Consider the following 23709-nt stretch of genomic DNA (forward strand, 5'->3'; position numbering starts at 1 on the left):
TTAGGTCCTTCCCACCTTTAGATTTAAACGGACAGTACTGGACTTTGATTCAAGGCCTGGCGCATAAAATAAACAATATTCAAAAGAAGTCTGATGCCACAATGTATTTGTGCCTCAAGCAAGCAACACTAACACTCTCAGATACAACGGTAGGCAACCCTAGTCCTGAAGTTAATGTTTTTTTTATTTAACCGACTTGGAAGACCAGGTGTGTTGAATTTAGGCAATCACTGAACAGATCAATTAACTCAGTTGGTCAGGTGTCAAAAAAAAAAAAAAAAAAAAAATGTATTGGTCACATACACGTGTTTAGCAGATATTATTGCAGGTGTAGCGAAATCATTGTGCTTCTATCCAGGTGTTGTCCCTAGTTGGAACAAAATCCTGCAGTCCCTGTGGAACTCCAGGAACAGGGTTGGCTACCGCTGCCCTAGGACCATTCTGTTTTTTCATTTTATTTTAAATGTAACCAGGCAAGTCAGTTACGAACAAATTCTTATTTACAATGATGGCCTACCCCGGCCAAACCCAGACGTGTGCCCTATGGGACTCCCAACCACAGCCAGATGTGAACCAGCTTGGATTTGAACCAGGGATTGTAGTGACACCTCTTGCACTGAGATGCAGTGCCTTAGACTGCAGCGCCACTCGTGTCTGTCTACAACACATGGGTTCATTGACACTGTAGGTTGTGTTTTCTCAGTGAGGATTTGATTGATTCTGTAAGGCATCAAATAATGAGATGGAATTAGACAAAACATTTCCATGAATCTCCTAGTGCATATAACAGGTTGGGACAAACTTAACAGATATATAAAAAATGTTTAACCTTTGATTTTGTGGTGAACCACTCTTTTAAAACTGCAAGTCAGTAAAGCAATGAGCAAACATGCCATAGCACTTGAGTCAGCCCATGTTCCGAAGAGACAACCCCCCCCCCCAAAAAAAAAACATGCACAAAATTTTTTAGCAAGCTACTGAGATTCTTGGGGGAATGTTTCAGCTACTTCTTGCCCAGGAATTGTGTTACAACCAGCCCAACAATCAGAAGCACATGGGGTATGCGGTTGTTGTGACAGAGGCCAGGCGAGGTCATCGTCTAGTTTCTCTACTGTTTGTACACCACATCAAGTAAAAGCAGTGCGGTTTATCAACAGGCTGTCATCGTGAAGCAGCGCTCTTATTTGATCAATCGAAAAAATAACATGCAAGAGGGCAGTGGTGAGGTCATCGAAAGTTGCAATCAATCGTTGAAACACTTGAAAAGCATGTCTATGTCAAGTGTCCATGTGCAGCGGTTAGGACGGAGTCAGGCGCAGGATACAGAAATGAGTAAAATACGTACTTTACTCGAAAAGAAACAACATTTCCACGCAGGGAAAACACACCAGCTCACAGAAGTCTTGAACACTAAACAAAGAACAAACACACACAAAACCATGTGGGAACTAGAGGGTTAAATAGGGAATAAATATTAAGGTAATGGGAACCAGGTGTGTACAATCAAGACAAAACAAATGGAAAAAGAAACGTAGATCGGTGGCAGCTAGAAAGCCGGTGACGACGACCGCCGAACGCTGCCCGAACAAGGAGAGGCACCAACTTTGGGCGGAAGTCGTGACAGTCTAAATGAACATGTATGTAGAAGGAATTAGCCCATTGTGACATTTAACTGCTCAGAGTGGTTGCTACACATTCTGAAACTCTTTCATTCACAGTCCATTATTAATTATTAAGGTATTACCTCAGACATTACCCATTAGTAATGACATAATTGCTTTCTTGGGGATTAATTGAAACCAGAGCCACTTGGTTAAGGTTTGATACCAGGCAAGAAGGCCTACCAGAGAGCATGCATTACTACCGTAGTGCCATCACTGTTCCAGCTAAAAGAGGACTGTGAGGTAAAGCGTTACTAAACATTTAGTAGTGAGAAAGGAAGAGTGGAGTGGCACTCAGCAGATTAAATACAGCTCACATCATGTGACATTTACCGGTGAGTTCTACGGTTACAGTAGAAAAAAAGTCAAAGGGCAAAGTAATGGCCTGCAAGCTATTAATAGGAGGTCAAGAAGACTGTGCTCAGCACTAAAGGAGAATAAAGTGCAGGCCTCATTGAGGAGCACAGGAATGTAGCCGACTGCTAGGCAGGCCAGGCAGCAGCAGGGCTCTCACAGCCACCCTTATCAAATTATCATCCAAACCTGAACTGTACTGTGCTGGCCTTTCCAGCATGATTACAGCAACTAGGCCAGTGCAGTACAACTCTGATCAGCAGTGTCAAACGTTGAGGCCTAAGGGAAGAGCACACAGGCGTGTCTGACTGCCAGGCAACTCTCACAGGGCTCTCACACCCTTGTTGCACTATCAAGACAACCTGAACCGTTCTGTGCTATTTTCTTTTCACATTATTCTTTGAAACATGGTTCCAGCAGCTATGGTGGATGTGTAACCAGGCCAGTGCTCAGTAGTGTGCAAATGGTGCAAGAACAAGGCTCCAGAGCAGTGTGGTGAACAAGGCTCCAGAGCAGTGTGGTGAACAAGGCTCCAGAGCAGTGTGGTGAACAAGACTCCAGAGCAGTGTGGTGAACAAGGCTCCAGAGCAGTGTGGTGAACAAGGCTCCAGAGCAGTGTGGTGAACAAGGCTCCAGAGCAGTGTGGTGAACAAGGCTCCAGAGCAGTGTGGTGAACAAGGCTCCAGAGCAGTGTGGTGAACAAGGCTCTAGAGCAGTGTGGTGAACAAGACTCCAGAGCAGTGTGGTGAACAAGACTCCAGAGCAGTGTGGTGAACAAGGCTCTAGAGCAGTGTGGTGAACAAGGCTCCAGAGCAGTGTGGTGAACAAGGCTCCAGAGCAGTATGGTGAACAGGGCTCCAGAGCAGTGTGGTGAACAAGGCTCCAGAGCAGTGTGGTGAATAAGGCTCCAGAGTAGTGTGGTGAATAGGCATCTCACAATGTCTACAAGTTACTCCATTATTTTAAATTAGAGATTTATTTTTGAGTTTTGACAGACATACGTAATAATGTAATATTGTTATATAGCATATTGTTTGTAAATATGAGACTTGAGCACACTTGTTAAAACACGTTACAATGCACATCATATTCGTATATAAAGGCATGTGATAAAACTATGTACTATTGCAAAATTATACACATTATTATAGGAGTCACAGTACAATGAAAATTGAGTGTTAAAAATATTATAAATCAGTGCAAATATTAGTTCAGTATCATTATCTACAGTATCTCTATTATAGTTCCATTTCCATTAAAGATTTTTCAAAATCAACATAATTTCATACAATTCCATGGAAAAACACAACTACACACCACTATCACAAAGGCACATGTTACATACATATAGTATTATTCATTAATTCAGTTTCCTGTTGGCTATAAATAGCTTTTGGCCCACTGTCCCTTTTCTATTAGTATGTTTTATAAAGTACCATGGTAATATTAGGGTTGCTGTCTTATCACTGTTTCACTGGCATGGTATAATGCTCTCCACACAGTTGTAGGTCCACTCCTGGTGCTCGTTGATGGGCAGGACATGCTGGCACACCTGAGAGACATGACAAAGACCCTTTAAAGTGAAAACATTATTACACTTGCCCCATTGAGAAACTTGAATGCTTCTTGAAGTAACGTGTTGCTTCTGTTTCCTCTTAAGAGAGAGCAAGTGTGGTTGATCTCTCCTTTACACCCATCAACATATGTTGCACAACAGGAGAAATAGAGCATTAACTGCTCAATGGAGGTCAAATCTGTCTATTTAACATACACTATATTTACACAAATGTATGTGGACACCCATTCAAATTAGTGGATTCGGCTATTTCAGCCACACCCGTTGCTGACAGGTGTATAAAATCGAGCACACAGCCATGCGATCTCCATTGACAAACACTGGCAGTAGAATGGCCTTACTGAAGAGCTCAGGGAATTTCAACGTGGTACCGTCATAGGATACCACCTTTCCAACAAGTCAGTTCGTCAAATTTCTGCCCTGCTAGAGCTGCCCCGGTCAACTGTAAGTACTATTATTGTGAAGTGTAAACGTCTAGGCTTCATGAAATGGGTTTCCATGTACACAAGCTTAAGACCACCATGCGCAATGCCAAGCGTCGGCTGGAGTGGTGCAAAGCTCGCCACTATTGGACTCTGGAGCAGTGGAAACGCGTTTTCTGGATAAATGATTCACGCTTCATCATCTGGCGGTCTGACAGACAAACCTGCCCAAATGCGTAGTGACAACTGTAAAGTTTGGTGGAGGAGGAATAATGGCCAGGGGCTGTTTTTCATGGTTCGGGCTAGGCCCCTTAGTTCCAGTAAAGGGAAATCTTAATGCTACAGCATACAATTACATTCTAGACGATTCTGTGCTTCCAGCCTTGTGGCAACAGTTTGGGGAAGGCCATTTCCTGTTTCAGCATGACAATGCCCACGTGCACAAAGCGAGGTCCATACAGAAGTGGTTTGTCGAGATCAGTGTGGAAGAACTTGACTGGCCTGCACAGAGGCCTGACCTCAACCCCATCGAACACCTTTGGGATGAATTGGAACGCCGACTGCGAGCCAGGCCTAATTGCCCAACATCCGTGCCCGACCTCACTAATGCTCCAACATCTAGTGGAAAGCCTTCCCAGAAGAATGGAGGCTGCTATTGAAGCAAAGGTGGGACCAACTCCATATTAATGCCCATGATTTTGACTTTGACTTGACTTTTGGTCATGTAGTGTACATCCCACAAACTATGAAGCCTAAAAATAATGATAAACTTTCTTAACATTTTGCTGAATCAAGCAGAAGAAAGAATAGGAGACAGCTCAACCTCCGTCCTATGGGACAGTGTGTTCTGTGAGTACAGTATCTCACCATCTTGGTTCTAGCAGGGACCTCCACAGCGAACACACTCATCCCTCTGCTGCTGCTGCAGTTCTTACTCTGCTCGTTGTTCACGTGCACCGTCACCTTCTGGTTGGTCTGCAATAGTATAGAGGGGAGATTTTACATGAACTGTTACATAAAGAACAATAGGTAATGTCATGGTAGCCTTGTCAAGCCGAGTCATTAGCCCATTTCCTTACTAAACCCTCCACCCAGACCCTTCACTGCTGGCTACAGTATTTCCTTACTAAACCCTCCACCCAGACCCTTCACTGCTGGCTACATTATTTCCTTACTAAACCCTCCACCCAGACCCTTCACTGTTGGCTACAGTATTTCCTTACTAAACCCTCCACCCAGACCCTTCACTGCTGGCTACAGTATTTCCTTACTAAACCCTCCACCCAGACCCTTCACTGCTGGCTACAGTATTTCCTTACTAAACCCTCCACCCAGACCCTTCACTGCTGGCTGCTTTCACTACTAAGCTAATTTGAAAAAGTATAACACATACCTCCTACAGTATAGTATTACCAGGTACATGGAGAAAAAAAGTCTACTAAATCATAAAGAAACTGCAGCACTCTGATGATCTTAATGCTTCACACATAAACTATTCTGCCCACTATGTGTGACCATAAATGCTCACAGTGTGGATCCTGTTGCCATGTGAATGGAGGCGTAAGCTGCATATCAATTACAGCATTATGTGATAATGGACTCACTCCTCAACAGTTCTAGACTAGCAGCAATGTATGACGTTGGAGGTCCAATGTACACACATTTCTCAAATCAAATGTTATTTGTTACATGCGCCAAATACAACAGGCGCAGCAGACCTTAGCATGAAATGCTTACTTACAAGCCCTTAACCAACAATGCAGTTAAGAAAATAGAGTTAAGAAAATATTTACTAAATAAACTAAAGTAAAACATTTTTTTAAAAGTAACACAGTAAAATAACAATAACGAGGCTATATACAGGGGGTACCGGTGCCGAGTCAATGTGCTGGGGTACAGGTTAGTCAAGGTCATTTGTACAAGTAGGTAGGGGTAAAGTGACTATGCATAGATAATAAACAGCGAGTAGCAGCAGTGTAAAGGGGGCGGGCATTTATTTAATTGTTCTGCATTCTTATGGCTTGGGGATATGGGCCTTTTGGACCTCACTTGCCGTGCGGTAGCAGAGAGAAGTCTATGACTTGGGTAACTGGAGTCTGACAATTCTTTGGGCCTTCCTCTGACACCACCTAGTATCTAGGTCCTGGATGGATGTGATGTACTGGGCCTTATGCACTACCCTCTGTAGCGATTTACGGTTGGATACCAAGAAGTTGCCATACCAGGCGGTGATGCAACTGGTCAAGATGCTCTCAATGGTGCAGCTGCAGAACTTTTTGAGGATATGGAGAACCATGCAAAATCTTTTCAGTCTCCTGAGGGGGAAAAGGCATTGCAGTGCCCTCTTTACGACTGTCTGGGTGTGTTTGGACCATGGTAGTTTGTTGGTGATGTGGAAACCCTCGACCCTTTCCACTACAGCTCTGTCGATGTGAATGGGGGCGTGTTCGGCCCTCCTTTTCCTGTAGTCCACGATCACCTCCTTTGTCTTGCTCACATTGAGGGAGAGGTTGTTGTCCTGACACCACACTGCCAGGTCTCTGACCTCCTCCCTATAGGCTGTCTCATTGTTGTCGGTGATCAGGCCTACCACCATTGTGTCGTCAGTAAACTTAATGGTGTAGGAGTTGTGCTTGAACAGGGAGTACAGGAGGTGACTAAGCACACACCCCTGAGGGGCCCCCGTGTTGAAGATTAGCGTGGCAGATGTGTTGTTGCCTACCCTTACCGCCTGGAAACGGCCCGTCAGGAAGTCCAGGATCCAGTTGCAGAGGGAGGTGTTTAGTCCCAGGGTCCTTAGCTTAGTGATGAGCTTTGTGGGCACTATGGTGTTGAACGCTGAGCTGTAGTCAATGAACAACATTCTCACATAGGTGTTCCATTTGTCCAGGTGGGAAAGTGCAGTGTGGAGTGCGATTGAGATTGCGTCATCTGTGGAACTGTTGTGGCGGTATGCAAATTGGAGTGGGCCTTGGATTTCCGGGATGATGATGTTGATGTGAGCAATGACCAGTCTTTCAAAGGACTTCATGGCTAACGACGTGAGTGCTACGGGGCGGTAGACATTTAGGCAGGTTACCTTCACTTTCTTGGGCACAGGGACTATGGTGGTCTGCTTGAAACATCTAGGTATTACAGACTCGGTCAGGGACAGGTTGAAAATGTCAGTGAAGACACTTGCTAGTTGGTCCGCGCATGCTCTGAGGACACGTCCTGGTAATCCGTCTGGCCCCGTGGCCTTGTGAATATCGACCTGTTTAAAGGTCTTCCTCACATCGGCTATGGAGAGCGTGATAACACAGTCGTCCGGAACAGCTGGTGCTCTCATGCATGCTTCAGTGATGCTTGCCTCGAAGCAAGCATAAATCAAATCAAATGTATTTATATAGCCCTTCGTACATCAGCTGATATCTCAAAGTGCTGTACAGAAACCCAGCCTAAAACCCCAAACAGCAAGCAATGCAGGTGTAGAAGCACGGTGGCTAGGAAAAACTCCCTAGAAAGGCCAAAACCTAGGAAGAAACCTAGAGAGGAACCAGGCTATGAGGGGTGGCCAGTCCTCTTCTGGCTGTGCCGGGTGGAGATTATAACAGAACATGGCCAAGATGTTCAAATGTGCATAAATGACCAGCATGGTCAAATAATAATAATCACAGTAGTTGTCGAGGGTGCAGCAAGTCAACATCTCAGGAGTAAATGTCAGTTGGCTTTTCATAGCCGATCATTAAGAGTATCTCTCTCTCTCCTGCTGTCTCTAGAGAGTTGAAAACAGCAGGTCTGGGACAGGTAGTACGTCCGGTGAACAAGTCAGGATTCCATAGCCGCATGCAGAACAGTTGAAACTGGAGCAGCAGCACGGCCAGGTGGACTGGGGTAAGCAAGGAGTCATCATGCCAGGTAGTCCTGAGGCATGGTCCTAGGGCTCAGGTCCTCCGAGAGAAAGAGAGAATTAGAGAGAGCATACTTAAATTCACACAGGACACCGGATAAGACAGGAGAAGTAGTCCAGATATAACAAACTGACCCTAGCCCCCTGACACATAAACTACTGCAGCATAAATACTGGAGGCTGAGACAGAAGTGGTAAGGAGACACTGTGGCCCCATTCGATGATACCCCCGTACAGGGTCCAACAGGAAGGATATAACCCCACCCCCTTTGCCAAAGCACAGCCCCCACACCACTAGAGGGATATCTTCAACCATCAACTTACCATCCTGAGACAAGGCCGAGTATAGCCCACAAAGATCTCCGCCACAGCACAACCCAAGGGGGGGTGCCAACCCAGACAGGAAGATCACGTCAGTGACTCAACCCACTCAAGTGACTCACCCCTCCTAGGGACGTCATGAAAGAGCACCAGTAAGCCAGTGACTCAGCCCCTGTAATAGGGTTAGAGGCAGAGAATCCCAGTGGAAAGAAGGGAACCGGCCAGGCAGAGACAGCAAGGGTGGTTCGTTGCTCCAGAGCCTTTCCGTTCACCTTCACACTCCTGGGCCAGACTACACTCAATCATATGACCCACTGAAGAGATGAGTCTTCAGTAAAGACTTAAAGGTTGAGACCGAGTCTGCGTCTCTCACATGGGTAGGCAGACCATTCCATAAAAATTGAGCTCTATATGAGAAAGCCTTGCCTCCAGCTGTTTGCTTAGAAATTCTAGGGACAATTAGGAGGCCTGAAATTAGCCCTTGCCTTAACAGGAAGCCAGTGTAGGGAGGCTAGCACTGGAGTAATATGATCAATTTTTTTGGTTCTAGTCAGGATTCTAGCAGCCGCATTTAGCACTAACTGAAGTTTATTTAGTGCGTTATCCGGGTAGCCGGAAAGTAGATCATTGCAGTAGTCTAACCTAGAAGTAACAAAAGCATGGATTAATTTTTCTGCATCATTTTTGGACAGAAAGTTTCTGATTTTTGCAATGTTGCGTAGATGGAAAAAATCTGTCCTTGAAACAGTCTTGATATGTTCGTCAAAAGAGAGATCAGGGTCCAGAGTAACACCGAGGTCCTTCAGTTTTATTTGAGATGACTGTACAACCATCAAGATTAAGTGTCAGATTCAACAAAAGATCTCTTTGTTTCTTGGGACCTAGAACAAGCATCTCTGTTTTGTCCGAGTTTAAAAGTAGAAAGTTTCCAGCCATCCACTTCCTTATGTCTGAAACACAGGCTTCTAGTGAGGGCAATTTTGGGGCTTCACCATGTTTCATTGAAATGTACAGCTGTGTGTCATCCGCATAGCAGTGAAAGTTAACATTATGTTTTCGAATGACATCCCCAAGAGGTAAAATATATAGTGAAAACAATAGTGGTCCTAAAACGGAACCTTGAGGAACACCTAAATTTACAGTTGATTTGTCAGAGGACAAACCATTCACAGAGACAAACTGATATCTTTCCGACAGATAAGATCTAAACCAGGCCAGAACTTGTCCGTGTAGACCAATTTGGGTTTCCAATCTCTCCAAAAGAATGTGGTGATCGATGGTATCAAAAGCAGCACTAAGGTCTAGGAGCACGAGGACAGATGCAGAGCCTCGGTCTGATGCTATTAAAAGGTAATTTACCACCTTCACAAGTGCAGTCTCAGTGCTATGATGGGGTCTAAACCCAGACTGAAGCATTTCGTATACATTGTTTGTCTTCAGGGAGGCAGTGAGTTGCTGCGCGACAGCTTTTTCTAAAATTTTTGAGAGGAATGGAAGATTCGATATAGGCCGATAGTTTTTTTTATTTTCTGGGTCAAGGTTTGGCTTTTTCAAGAGAGGCTTTATTACTGCCACTTTTAGTGAGTTTGGTACACATCTGGTGGATAGAGAGCCGTTTATTATGTTCAACATAGGAGGGCCAAGCACAGGAAGCAGCCCTTTCAGTAGTTTAGCTGGAATAGGGTCCAGTATGCAGCTTGAAGGTTTAGAGGCCATGATTATTTTCATCATTGTGTCAAGAGATATAGTGCATAAAAGGCATTTAGCGTGTCTGGTTGGCTCACGTCACTGAGCAGCTCGCGGCCTGGTTTCCCTTAGTAGTCCGTAATAGTTCGCAAGCCTTGCCGGTGTGGTAGGCTTGTAAAGAATTCCCTACAGGTCTAATTTACATACAGAAATATGTAAAAACAGACTTGGTTGAAAGCGGATCAGATAAATGAAGATACCTCCATGTTTTTTTCTTCAACAGGCTAGTGTGTATCAAAAATATGAAGGAATCACAATTTATTTTACCTTTATTTAACTAGGCAAGTCAGTTAAGAACAAATTCTTATTTTTAATGACGGCCTAGGAACAGTGGGTTAACTGCCTTGTTCAGGGGCAGAACAACAGATTTTTACCTTGTCAGCTTGGGGATTCGATCTTGCAACCTTTCGGTTACTGGCCCAACACTCTAACCACTAGTCAACCTGCCACCCCATAGAGCCCCACAATCATCAGAGTAAATACAGAACATCCCCTCTAGTGGCTGATCATCTAGTTGGTTCAATAAAACCTCTGAAAACACAATGCAAAAAAATCCAATAGTATTTATTCTAGTCCTTCACCTTGTTGGCGATGACGGTGGAGATCCTGTGTTCTCCTCGGTAGGTGTAGACCAGGACGTTCTCCTGACCCCTGAGGGTTTTGACCTCTGACCTGGCCGTGATGGACCTCTGCAGGGCTGTGTTCAGGATCCTGTGGCCTGACTCCAGACTGACCGGCTGCAGAGTACACTGACCCTCCTCACAGTAAACATCTATCAGGAACGGACATGCCTAGGGGAGGATGAGAAGGATGGATTTATTTATACCGCACTTGTTAGACAATATTGTTAGTCAATTTGTGATGATTCAATGGAGGTATGTATTGGTCTGATATTTGATGTGCTATGGTACTGCTGAGTGCTACTGCTATGTGTGCTGCTACTACCAACAGCTAATACACACAAAGGAACAGTATGTGTGTGTGTGTGTGTGTCTAGCACTAGGACCCACCTCCACCATCTCCAGATTGCGGTTGTAGCCCATGGCCTCCAGCGTTACCCAGAGGTCTGTGGGGTCTCCCCCCCTCTCGCTGGCCTCCATCAGGTTGAGCTCCATGAAGCCCTGACGACTGAGCTGGTTCTTCCGGGTGTCAAAGTTCTCTGGGAGGGAGTCATATAGAGGAGTCATGAACCACTTAAAGAATCAATTGAACCAAATTCAACTAATACACCGGACAGGTAGTGTGTTCTTTAAGCCCGAGTCAAACTGCCATCAGACTCAATCTAAACAATAATAATTTCATTTTCAAAACAGCCTGGTTTGACTCTAGCCAAAGCATTGATTAAAGAAAACACGATCAGCACGAAGCTGGAACAACACATGACCTGGTGGCATATGATAGCAGTCTACTATATTATCCATTTGTATAGATCAGGTATATTTCACCTTTGCAGACAGCCCATGCTTCCTCATCACAGTTCTCTCCACTGGTCCTGAGCTCAAAGAAGTTGTACTCCTCCAGACTGAGGAGGCCGTTCCCATCCAGGTCTATCACCTCAAAGATGTCAGACAGCGCCCCCCTGTGGTAGGAAGGAAGCATTGTCCAGGTCAGCTCCTGTCTGAATCCTCTTCACAGATATAGAGCGGCACATTTGAAATGTACTGTGGACATTAATACACAACATCCGGCACCTTTCACAATAATACAAATATTTTGCCTCTGATAATGAATTTAAGGTTCACAGGGCAACTACTAGGACCAGGACGATACCAGTAAGGAAGGAAACAAAACATGAAGCGGATTTAAAACAGCCCTAATGTTGGAAACAAACATCATTATGTTGTCATCCAGAGTCACATCGATTTATTTTCTAACCTATAGCACACAATACTTTACATACAGCAAGTTTTTAAAGGACCAAAGAGTTTGGTCTGCTTCGAGTGTTTTCATTATGCAATGGAATAAATATAGTGATACTGGTGTTAATACTGTATAATATTACTCCTCATCATTTCTAGCAGGTGTGTAACAGTTAGGGGTGTATAACTCACCTGAAGTCCCTAGTGAGGTCCAGCTCCCCCGTGTCAGTCCTGTTGACCAGCGTGACAGGTTTAGACACACTCTTCCTGGTCCTCTTCCTCAGCCTACAGCTCGTGGTGAATGGAAGGAGGCAGTAGGTACCAGCACTCAGCTCCCCCTTCCAGCAACACTTCTGTTTTCAGGAACAATGTAAGTTTTGTACACAATCACTGGAGATGAACGGTATCACAGCTGGCCACTAGAGGTCAGTAAACATTTGAAAGAGACAGTTTGAAAGGCTATTCTCATACTACACTTAAGCAATAGGCATGAGGGGGTGTGATATATGGCCAATATACCACGGCTAAGGGCTGTTTTTAGGCACGACGCATCACTAAGGGCTGTGCCTGGACACAGCCTTTAGCCGTGGTATATAAACCATATACCACAAACCTCTGAGGTGCCTTATTGCTATTATAAACTGGTTACCAATGTAATTAGAGCAGAAAAAATAAATGTTTTGTCATAACCGTGGTATACAGTCTGATATACCATGGCTGTCAGCCAATCAGCATTCTGGGCTCGAACCAACCAGTTTATAATTTAAATTAGAGGTTTTCACAGGTCCAAAAAGTTGCACCCGGACAGGCCGGAGGACAATTAGACCCTAACGGATCTGGGTCTCGACCAGACTCGATTGGACCGGAGTGACAAAAAAAAGTATGTTCATCAGTCAAGCTGGCTAGGCTTCTAGAAGTCAATAAATTCACCTTGTTAGAGTCAAATAAATATGCTATGCAGAACCGTGGTCGATAATCAAACAGGACACGTCCCGGACCAGAGGAACAAGTTAGAGTTTCAGACCCGAATCCAATCGAGTCCACCCGGACCCATGAAGACCTCTACTACAAATATACTCTCTCGCTCTCTAAATTGGAGGTTGTTTCATTTGAAAATGGTCATCATGCATGACATTTACAATAATTAAGGACTGACCTCTTTGTCTCTTGACTCTGTGAAACACACCAAAGTAGAGTCCTCTTTAGCGTCTTTTCCTGACACCACAAAGACAGCTGTGTCCACCGACATCCAGGATGAGGGCTTTTCTAAGAAACAGGACAAAAAGGTTACATTCCAAAAAGGTTACATTCCAAAAAGGTTACATTCCAAAAAGGTTACATTCCAAAAAGGTTACATTCCAAAAAGGTTACATTCCAAAAAGGTTTCATTCCAAAAAGGTTTCATTCCAAAAAGGTTACATTCCAAAAAGGTTACATTCCAAAAAGGTTACATTCCAAAAAGGTTACATTCCAAAAAGGTTTCATTCCAAAAAGGTTACATTCCAAAAAGGTTACATTCCAAAAAGGTTTCATTCCAAAAAGGTTACATTCCAGTCCTCAATTGCAAATATCAAAACATTGGGGGGGTCTGATGGTCAGGGTTGGGGAGTAACGGATTACAATAAAACTAACTGTAATCCGTTACCAGCTAAAATATCTAGGATTACTTTTAAATTCAGAAAGGATGTTTGCGAAAAAAAATATTTATGACACCTTTCTATTCTCAATGACATTCAAATCAGCATTGAAAAAAGGCTCAAGTTTAAGTTTGTTCTGCCGAAGCGAGTCTGACCACAAGTCACAGACCACTATGATGACACACAGAATGCGTTTGATAGATCACGGGAAAAGAGCTGGATTAAGGCTTTTGCAGGCTACAGTCCAAGCTATGTCTTCCAATGGTGCAACTGCTGGCGGCATCCAAAGATCATACATCCAATTTGAATAAACGCTTGGAGGCATGGACGACCGCAGTGGTGTAGCTGACAGGCGATCTGGATATCGCAATGATGCGCAATGATGTGGTACTCCCGAGTGGCGCATCGGTCTAAGGCACTGCATCTCAGTGCTAGAGGCGTCACTACAGACCCTGGTTCGATTCCAGGCTGTATCACAACCAGCCGTGATTGGGAGTCCCATATGGTGGCGCACAATTGGCCCAGCGTTGTCCAGGTTAGGGTTTGGCTGGTGTAGACCGTCATTGAAAATAAGAATTTGTTCTTAACTGACTTGCCTTGTTAAATAAAGGTGAAATAAAAAATAAATAAAACCTGTGAATCAAACTGTTGCTCGCTCATTTAGCTATTTGGGCCTTACAGATTGTGGTTGTATGTGTATTTTAACCCAATAATGGTTGAATTGAGGAAGTTTAAGCTGCCTATAAATCCTTGTTTTTTGCGACCAGTGGACAGCCAGTGAAAAATAAGCTCTTGCAACGGCAGCATAGTTGCGCGGATCCCAGCGGTCCACGTGGATCCTAGCCTATGGAATAAAAGTTTGAGGGAGTGTCTCTCTGTCTCTGTTCTAAACTCCTCCATGTCCATAAGTCCATAAGCCTAATGGACACATTCTCAAACTCACACACTTTTGTAACACTTAAACAACTGCATATTATCAAGATATCAAAGTGTCACCAACAAAAAGGTAAACAATAGGCCAATATCAAATGCAGCATATGGTATTCCTTTCACATGTAAATAGCACTTTTCAGTAGTGCTCAAAGAATGCCATTCCATGAGAGCAGCAATTATTTTTCAACTCGAAGCAATGAGCCGAAATCAGTCCTCCATGACAACAAAATCATCAAGAGAGGCACATTTTTCTTCTTCTTCTAATGCCTATTAAGGTGAAAGTAATATAAAAGTAACTGACAGTAATCAGATTACATTACTGAGTTCAAGTGTCAAAAAGTGATGTCACTGATTACAATTTTGGACAGGTAATAAGTAACTAACAGATTACATTTAGAAAGTAACCTACCCAACCGTGCTGATGGTGAGGTAGACTTACCAAGTCTCTGGCTAAGGTTGAGAGGTCTGATGGTGAGGTAGACTTACCAAGTCTCTGGCTAAGGTTGAGAGGTCTGATGGTGAGGTAGACTTACCAAGTCTCTGGCTAAGGTTGAGAGTCTGATGGTGAGGTAGACTTACCAAGTCTCTGGCTAAGGTTGAGAGTCTGATGGTGAGGTAGACTTACCAAGTCTCTGGCTAAGGTTGAGAGTCTGATGGTGAGGTAGACTTACCAAGTCTCTGGCTAAGGTTGAGAGTCTGAGGGTGAGGTAGACTTACCAAGTCTCTGGCTAAGGTTGAGAGTGAGGGTGAGGTAGACTTACCAAGTCTCTGGCTAAGGTTGAGAGTCTGATGGTGAGGTAGACTTACCAAGTCTCTGGCTAAGGTTGAGAGTCTGAGGGTGAGGTAGACTTACCAAGTCTCTGGCTAAGGTTGAGAGTCTGATGGTGAGGTAGACCTACCAAGTCTCTGGCTAAGGTTGAGAGTCTGATGGTGAGGTAGACTTACCAAGTCTCTGGCTAAGGTTGAGAGGTCTGATGGTGAGGTAGACTTACCAAGTCTCTGGCTAAGGTTGAGAGTCTGATGGTGAGGTAGACCTACCAAGTCTCTGGCTAAGGTTGAGAGTCTGATGGTGAGGTAGACTTACCAAGTCTCTGGCTAAGGTTGAGAGGTCTAATGGTGAGGTAGACTTACCAAGTCTCTGGCTAAGGTTGAGAGGTCTGATGGTGAGGTAGACTTACCAAGTCTCTGGCTAAGGTTGAGAGGTCTAATGGTGAGGTAGACTTACCAAGTCTCTGGCTAAGGTTGAGAGGTCTGATGGTGAGGTAGACTTACCAAGTCTCTGGCTAAGGTTGAGAGGTCTAATGGTGAGGTAGACTTACCAAGTCTCTGGCTAAGGTTGAGAGGTCTGATGGTGAGGTAGACTTACCAAGTCTCTGGCTAAGGTTGAGAGGTCTAATGGTGAGGTAGACTTACCAAGTCTCTGGCTAAGGTTGAGAGGTCTGATGGTGAGGTAGACTTACCAAGTCTCTGGCTAAGGTTGAGAGGTCTGATGGTGAGGTAGACGGTGGCTGTCTGGGGGACGGTGAGACGGTATTGCAGGGACGTGATGCCTCCATCCTCCTCAAGGAAGAAACTGCCCTTCATACAGGTGTGATGCCAGTCCTGGCAAAGGGGAGATGTTTTTTTATTATCAAAAACTGCTTTAATATCCCAGTGGGCCTTTTAACTGACATAATGTATGAAAAGCTCACAGAATGGCCTACAATCCTTGAACAATGCATTAGTGCAGGTGGTTTCAAAACAAGAGGAAACCGATACCCTGAGAAGTAAATATTAAAGGGATGCATCATGTTGAATTTGTCACAAATATAAATGATAACTCACTTGGAAATCCATTAAACAGACAGATATAAATGGGCATGATGGCTCCACATTAAGTATGCTAATTCAGAGAGCATATTCATAATGTTCTGCTTCCGCACCTTGGTTCAGTACCCAACACAAACAAGTAGACCACTAAATACAACCACCAGATGGCAGCATGGAGACAACAGCTTGAAAACAAAGGCCTCATCTAATGGGCCAGATTATTGGAAAATTGCATTGCTTTGATATATATATTTTTTCAACAAAATAGTTTAAATAGTTGTCCTCCCAAAACATAACGTGATTATTGAACAATGTTTATGAATTCCATTTTTTGTTCCCACCTGCTTTTTACATCTCTATTACAACTGTGATCAGAATCACCTTATTTGACAAGTACATTTAAACACACAACATTGTTGGCCTAATATTTGGGAAATTGTATAATTTGAAAGAGAGCACAAACATCCATCCCAGATGCATATATGTACAGCATAAAAGCTCTCTCATTCCTAACCCATAGAAGACACATTCAATGAAACACAACTGCTGGTGGTCCTTACAGTCTGGAATGGCATCTTTTTAGGTGACCTGTCAATCACCAAGTTAAAGAAACAAACAAACTGTGTCTGGACAGAAAAGTCAGCTCTTAAAACCAAAGCTATTTCCTCAAAGTATTTATGTTAGGTTGTAAAACATACAGCGGATCAAACCATAGAAGTCCCAATATCAAATCAGGTCACATGCCCGGGCGCATGTCACATCCACTACTTTAAGGGGTCTGAAATAATTCCCCCCACAGAGAGAGTTCAGCTTCAGCCCAATGTCACTCAGTCACTCTACTCTGGCCCCAGCCCTAATTTACATGGCCTCTGAGGGCCACAAGGTTTCTTGCCTCCCTTTAAAACACATTCTTACCTTGCCCTAAGACATGGCTCTAGACAGCCTTACCCATTCCCAACGATCAACCCAGAACAGGCCTGGAGCAACATACTGTACAATGAGGACCTTCCAGCAGGTAATCTCCAGACACACATTGTTTAACCTTCTCCTCCATCTGGCACTTTCCAATTACACTCCTCTGACCAGGAAGGTTCAGGGAGCACAGCTATTGTTTTTCTCTCTTTTGTTTTGTTGCAGTAAAGAAAACGAGCCACGGTGAAGTCAAAAAGAGTGCAAACAAAGAGAATGGGATCAATACCAACACTCTATACTTATCGACTGACCCAGAGTAAATTTGCCACCAAAAGGCATCACACAACGACAACAAAACAGCAACAACAATGCTGCCTGGCTCTAGGCCCTGATATCTACTAGTGGACTAACACCAGAGCAGAGCAATGGACTTCAGGGCTGTTACTGAAGGGACCTAAGGTGGATCCTTGCTCTGCTCCGATATTAGTGGGTAGGCCTAATGGGTGCACAATGAGGAACTCAGGAGGAGAACTCAAAGACAAAAGACCCCGATCTTGGTCTAACTGCAGTTACACTACCGTTCAAAAGTTTGGGGTCACTTAGAAATGTCCTTGTTTTTGAAAGAAAAGCACATTATTTGTCCATGAAAATAACATCAAATTGATAATGCGCCTCTCTACACCTTTGTAGATATTCCATTAAAAATCTGCCGTTTCCAGCTTCAATAGTCATTTACAACATTAACAATTTTTTTATTTTATTTTACATTAATTTAACCAGGCAAGTCAGTTAAGAACAAATTCTTATTTTCAATGACGGCCTAGGAACAGTGGGTTAACTGCAGGGGCAGAACGACAGATTTGTACCTTGTCAGCTCGGGGGTTTGAACTTGCAACCTTCCGGTTACTAGTCCAACGCTCTAACCACTCAATTTGATGTTATTTTAATGGACAGAAAAGGTGCTTTTCTTTCAAAAACACAGACATTTCTAAGTGACCCCAAACTTTTGAACGGTAGTATGTATATACATCGTCCCAACCGTCTCTCGGACAATTAATTATTAAGCCACATTATTTCTGTCAGAGAAAACAGACAGGTTAACCATAACCCAGTGTGTGATTGATGTGCATGTGAGTCCAGACTGTTCCAGTGCTGTAGTACCTGTATAGATGTGGGCTCTGCCAGCTTGACGCTCTTAGTGTTGCTGGCTGCCATGGTGATGGCGTTAGACAGTGACGACCGTCTACTGCGAGCTGAGGAGGGCCGGGACGACGATCTGCTGTCTGAGAGACATACAGACACACACAGGAGAAACACATCTGTAACTTAAACAGATAAACCCAGCTAGAAGAAACCCACCAGAAACCCAGCCTTGGGCCAAGGACAACTGAAAAATATGAGCTACTCAAGCACCATCATTAGAATGTGAGACGTGATCTCAAGTTCAAACACGTTAGTTAATTCATTTGTGGAGGCATTCTAAATTACAAATTGTGCAATCACAGTCCTTCCAATCCATTATCTTGTACAACTTTCCCTCCATTGCTAATTAAAAACAGGAAATATAAATTCAATAATCTAGGGCTTGATTGTTTCTCAGACCATCGAAGAGATGCAGAGTAATGTGATCCGCTATACCGTCTTAACATACCAGTTAAATGAATGGCTCCACTATTAAGGTATTTGTCAAAGATCTAATGTGCATTAATCACAGGGATCTATTTTAAAGGACCCAATCACAACTGTTTATGGAAACAGAGACAATGATGTATTGTTGAAATTGAAATTTAACCAAGCTGTTTTATCTGGGGGTAAAACAAGACTTCTAGTCAGAAGAAGCTAGTCTAACAACACCAGTGAAAAATCAACTCCAAATAACCAGTCAAAACATTTGAAGCACAAGAAAAGCCTCGCATGGCCTTGGTCACATGCAGACTGTGTCAGAAGCGTGTTAACACTTAAAGGACAGATAAATCAATAGATGGATAATCCAGCCAGTATCTCACAACTCATTTATTTTTGCAGCTCTGGTTAGAGAGGCCTTCCCCTAGATGACTGTTTAATCCCTCATGGTCTCAGAGAGCAGTTGAGGGATCTCCCCAATCAATAACATGAACACAGACTGACCACTTAAAGCAACCCACTCCATCTTCCCATCCCTGGCCCGCCCTGCCTGGCCCTAGCTCAGACCTGGGTTCAAATACTATTTGAAATCTTTCAAATACTTTTAGCGTTTGCGTACGCCTGACTGGAGCGCCAGATGGGCAGGGTCTGCAGTTTTGCAATGTCTCTATTGGTTCCATTATGCCAGGCAAACTCAATCACATCCAGTTAAAGTATTTGAAATGATTTCAAATAGTATATGAACCCAGGTCTACCCTGGGTCTCTCAGTGGGGGACGTTACACACACACCCCCCTCCCAACCCTCCCTCTGTTAACCTACCTCATAATGGAAGATATGATTACCTAAATCACAATGCTTTAGAATCCCCTCCCTACAAACAAACTGGTGTAATGGTGTGGAGATGATGATCCATGGAGTGTCTTAATGAGGTGATTTGTCATCAGGGGAGGAAAATCAATCAATAACAGACCTATTACTTATTCCTTAACACTACTCCAGAAGAGAGCACTTATAGGCTCTGTGTGTGTGTGTGTGTGTGTGTGTGTGTGTGTGTGTGTGTGTGTGTGTGTAAACATGCATAGTACTGTTCTAGGCTAGCACTCCTCTACCAGAGATCTGTAGTACCTTTCTTCGGTGTGATGCCCGGCTCGGTTTTGTGAGATGGCTGGGGGACAGTCACAGCGGTGGACGCTAAGCTCTTTGGAGGGCTGTCTAACTCGTTGCCAAAGTTCTGCCTCTTCAGCTTGGCATCAGCCTCCAGTCTCTCCAGAGCTGCAATCTGACACTGCTCTGCCGTGGACTCCAACAGTCTGCAGAACTGGGACAAAAGCAGGCAATGATATAGTGCTGTTATGTTAAGGCTGTATAATACATGAAAGTGCACGCTAAAGAGTACAATTAGAGTAATACATGTAGGCCTACAGTAAAGGGCAAGGAAAAAGTATGGTAAAAATAGCAAACTCTCATCCCAATCTCACCTCGGCATAGTCCAATTTGCCATCTTTGTTGGTATCAGCTAATGAAAAAATGGCATCCACCTCCTTGGCAGCCATCTTTTCACCTCTCTAGAAGAACAAGAAAGTTAATAATGAATTTTGAGCAACATACCATTGGCTCAATTGGGCCTTTGATCTCAGTGTAAGTAAGTAACTTGTGATGACCTAACACCCTTTACAGACAGACTTGTTTTTTACCTGTTTCTTAGAACCCAATTCATTCATTTTTACCACATTATTTTTGGGACAAGCCTTTTCTATCTCCCGTGCACATGCCGGCAACTGTAGGAGTGGGAGTAGTCGTGAGCCCATGTGGGTGGACGTCGATTTTAATAAATCCATTGAATATACACCATCACAAAGAAATCCATTATTAATTTGTTTTCGGTCCTAAGAAACATTTTAAGACTAATACAATATATTTTAAAAAGAATAGAACAGCATATTTTGAGTTGAATGATGTTGCTGGTCTGTGCAGCCTATAGGCTATATGGCCATCCACATGAAATCATGAGTTATTATGTTCACAGACAAGGCACGATGTTCACATTCAACATATATATTTTAGAGTAGATTAACAGAATAAAATACACCAAATATTCTTCCCACACAACTTGCATCAGGGCGAAGTGTGAAACCGCTTTGAGTGAGAAAGTGATATTTTTCCCACACAACTTGCATCAGGGCGAAGTGTGAAACCGCTTTGAGTGAGAAAGTGATATAAACAGAGCCAAAAGCAAGCCCATTTTTTTTTTTATCCACGTTTAACGTTCTTTCCTAACCTTCCTGCGCTTTGTTAGGAGCAGTCGCAGGACTTTACAATGAGAGTATCTTCATCATGATACCCATATAAAATAATAGCAATCTATATGTTTTCAAAAGCACGCGAGTGTTGTGTTTATATTTCACAACCTCCGCAGGCATTTGAAGTTGCCTATACGCGATCAAGCAAAATAATAGGTCTACACTTGATTTAGGCCACATTAATGCATGCTAAATGTTTCTGATCAGTGATAGATGAGGAAACAAATAGACAAGTTATACCACCTCCACTGATTTGCCCAGCCAGAGAATTAACCAAATATACAAACGACGATTCAGATCACATTGACTGATTAAGACAAGTCCCAGGCTTTTGACCAGGAGTAGGCCTAGGTTACTTAGCGGCGAGTGAAGAGCAAAATAATCCACTTGTTAAGCTACACAACATGCTGGCAAAATGTTCTGTTCAGTGCTAATGAATGAACCAACTAGAGAAGATGATCATGAGCAGCACTCACCTCAACTTATTTAACATTTCCACTGCCTAAATGTAGCCTAACCAATATCCAAACTGGGATTCTGTGAAGAAGAAAAATAAATGTAACAAAAATCAGACATTGATTGATTTATCAAGATGAGTCACCAGGCTTGTCTCAAAGAAGCATAAAAAGGTGCTGAAATAGTTGACCACACGCAGGTAGGCTATTCTCACTGGGCATAGATGTCAATTCAATGTCTATTCTACGTTGGTCCAACCACTGTCTGCCCAGTGAGTTGCTTCAAATGTATTAGAACAATTCGATGACTTTGGGAGTTTCAGTATAAGCAACAATTTGATGCCTTCAATTGCATCAGCCTACTTTATTTCCATATTTTCATCATTCTGTGATATTTTTTACCACAGTAATTCTTTATGGATCCATCAAGTTGTGTTGTTAAGTTGTTAAGAAAACAGTGCAGGCATGGGTGAGGTGAGATGCCTCGTGTCAACGGTATGAAATGGCTAGCCAGTTAGCGGGGTACGTGCTAATGGCGTTTCAATCGGTGAAGTCACTTGCTCTGAGACCCTGAAGTAGTTGTTTCCCTTGCTTTGCAAGGTCTTCGGCTTTTGTGGAGCGATAGGTAACAATGCTTCGTGGGAGGCAGTTGTTGATGTGGTTCGAGCCCAGGTATGGGCGAGGAGAAGGACGGAAGCAATACTGTTACACTTGCAAAGTTTAGAACTGCCAGGAGGATAGTAGTAATGGCCGCTGCCTAGCAACCATCAAGAGCTTAAGAGCGTAGTGCGTGTCAATGCCGCCTCAGCATTACAGATACATTTCACACTAAGGCGTAGGCAGAACTTTACCACAACCATGACTAGGTCAGTTTGTGGAAATACAAGTTTAGACTTTGATACCGGCAACATCTTTCAGATATAAAGAAAAGCCGCAAAAAAGTTGGCGTGATGCTAAAGTTGGCGGGAAAACATCTTGGTTTGAAAGGTGTACAAGTTGGAGCTATTCATGTACATATCTGCAATGTATTACACTTTTATTTCAATGTATTATACTGTACCTAGAAATATCTGGATGATGTAGAATGACTTCAATGAGGCAGTACTTACTGAAGTGAGGACTATGTGTAGTTCATTGTGTGAGATATAGCCATCTCCATTAATGTCCATCTTTCTGAAGGCTCTCATCAACTCGTGCACCTCTGTCGGCCTCTCATTCTTCACTATCTCACAGAAATCATCAAAGTTCAGCTTAGTGGTACTTGGGGTCCAGTGTTTGTTGAGAGTTGCCTGGGATGGATTTCTGCCTGCCTGCTGGAGAACTAAGATAAATAGAAAAATAATGAATTGACATATTTTCATAACAGTTGGCAATAATGATGGCTTGTTGTTCAGTAGCTACAACATTTAGTGGAGTGTAACTTCCACTAGATGTAGCCTATTCACATTCTAAGCAGGCAGTATTATGAGGTGGTGGAAGAATTCACTGATATGCATCATTTACTTAGCTACTGACTGTATGTGAACGTGAAAATTGCTACTTCAGCCAGTATCACGCTAGCAGCTACACAAATGATTGCTCTCTGATTCTAAAACGAATGACTAATGATGAGAACGTTTACTTACCACGGCATAGCTGATGTTTGGAGCTGATACTGGCCAGACTAGACCTAAATACAGTCAGGTAGGCAGCTCTGCAGTGCATGTAGAACGTTTCCTCATCAGTACATTTCTGCATCCCGATAGACTGAGAAGATGCCTGTAGAGACATTCTGTCGGAAATATATGTCAATCACACAGTTTAGTTTTCTATCTATATATCTATCTGTCTATCTATCTATCGAACTTTAGCTAACCGGCTTACTTAGCCAGACAGAGAACTCAGCACTGACAGCAGCATCCAGATTCTCAACAAATATGGTGGTTCGTAATAATTCAAGTCGACCAGCAACAACTAAAACGCAACAACTAAAACGCACTTCATATGTACAGATGTTTACCTCGTTGAAAAAAGGACTGCTTCCAACAGTTTGGACCAGAAATAACGGTAGTTTAGTTGCTATGTACACAAACATTTCGCGACGCACTGAGAAAAGGACATCGGAAGGAACAAGAAATGTGAAAGGTTCCCATATATTTTCACTTATAATTTAAATAAAACAATAATTTAAAACATATATTTAAAAATAGGTGTATTTAATGATACATATT

The 23709-nt window shown here is 43.3% G+C and overlaps 1 protein-coding gene across 1 annotated transcript; it reads right to left on the minus strand.

Annotated features, from left to right (window-relative positions):
- Positions 1-2975: 2975 nt before the first annotated feature.
- On the minus strand, positions 2976-23600 carry LOC139409478 (EF-hand calcium binding domain 7). The gene is made up of 14 exons (XM_071154673.1): positions 23499-23600; positions 23125-23270; positions 22609-22820; positions 20223-20309; positions 19870-20062; positions 18281-18402; positions 15859-16000; positions 12985-13094; positions 12021-12181; positions 11415-11548; positions 10980-11128; positions 10551-10760; positions 4881-4988; positions 2976-3567 (listed from the first exon to the last, which is right to left on the minus strand). Exons 2-14 carry the CDS (start codon positions 23267-23269, stop codon positions 3487-3489), a joined length of 1854 nt encoding a protein of 617 aa, XP_071010774.1. The 5' UTR covers position 23270; positions 23499-23600; the 3' UTR covers positions 2976-3486.
- Positions 23601-23709: the final 109 nt, after the last annotated feature.

Source organism: Oncorhynchus clarkii, chromosome 5 (genome assembly GCF_045791955.1).
Source record: "Oncorhynchus clarkii lewisi isolate Uvic-CL-2024 chromosome 5, UVic_Ocla_1.0, whole genome shotgun sequence".
NCBI classification, from domain to species: Eukaryota; Metazoa; Chordata; class Actinopteri; order Salmoniformes; family Salmonidae; genus Oncorhynchus; species Oncorhynchus clarkii.

Bases quoted from the DNA above. Each gene is read 5' to 3' on its own strand.
- LOC139409478 (XM_071154673.1), bottom strand. From the start codon at position 23,269: ATGTCTCTACAGGCATCTTCTCAGTCTATCGGGATGCAGAAATGTACT. The intron at 12,182-12,984 runs GTCAGTCCTTAA...TCCTGAAAACAG, and splicing joins CAGAGTCAAGAGACAAAGAG to AAGTGTTGCTGGAAGGGGGA. The intron at 10,761-10,979 runs GTGGGTCCTAGT...ATCCTCCCCTAG, and splicing joins GCAATCTGGAGATGGTGGAG to GCATGTCCGTTCCTGATAGA.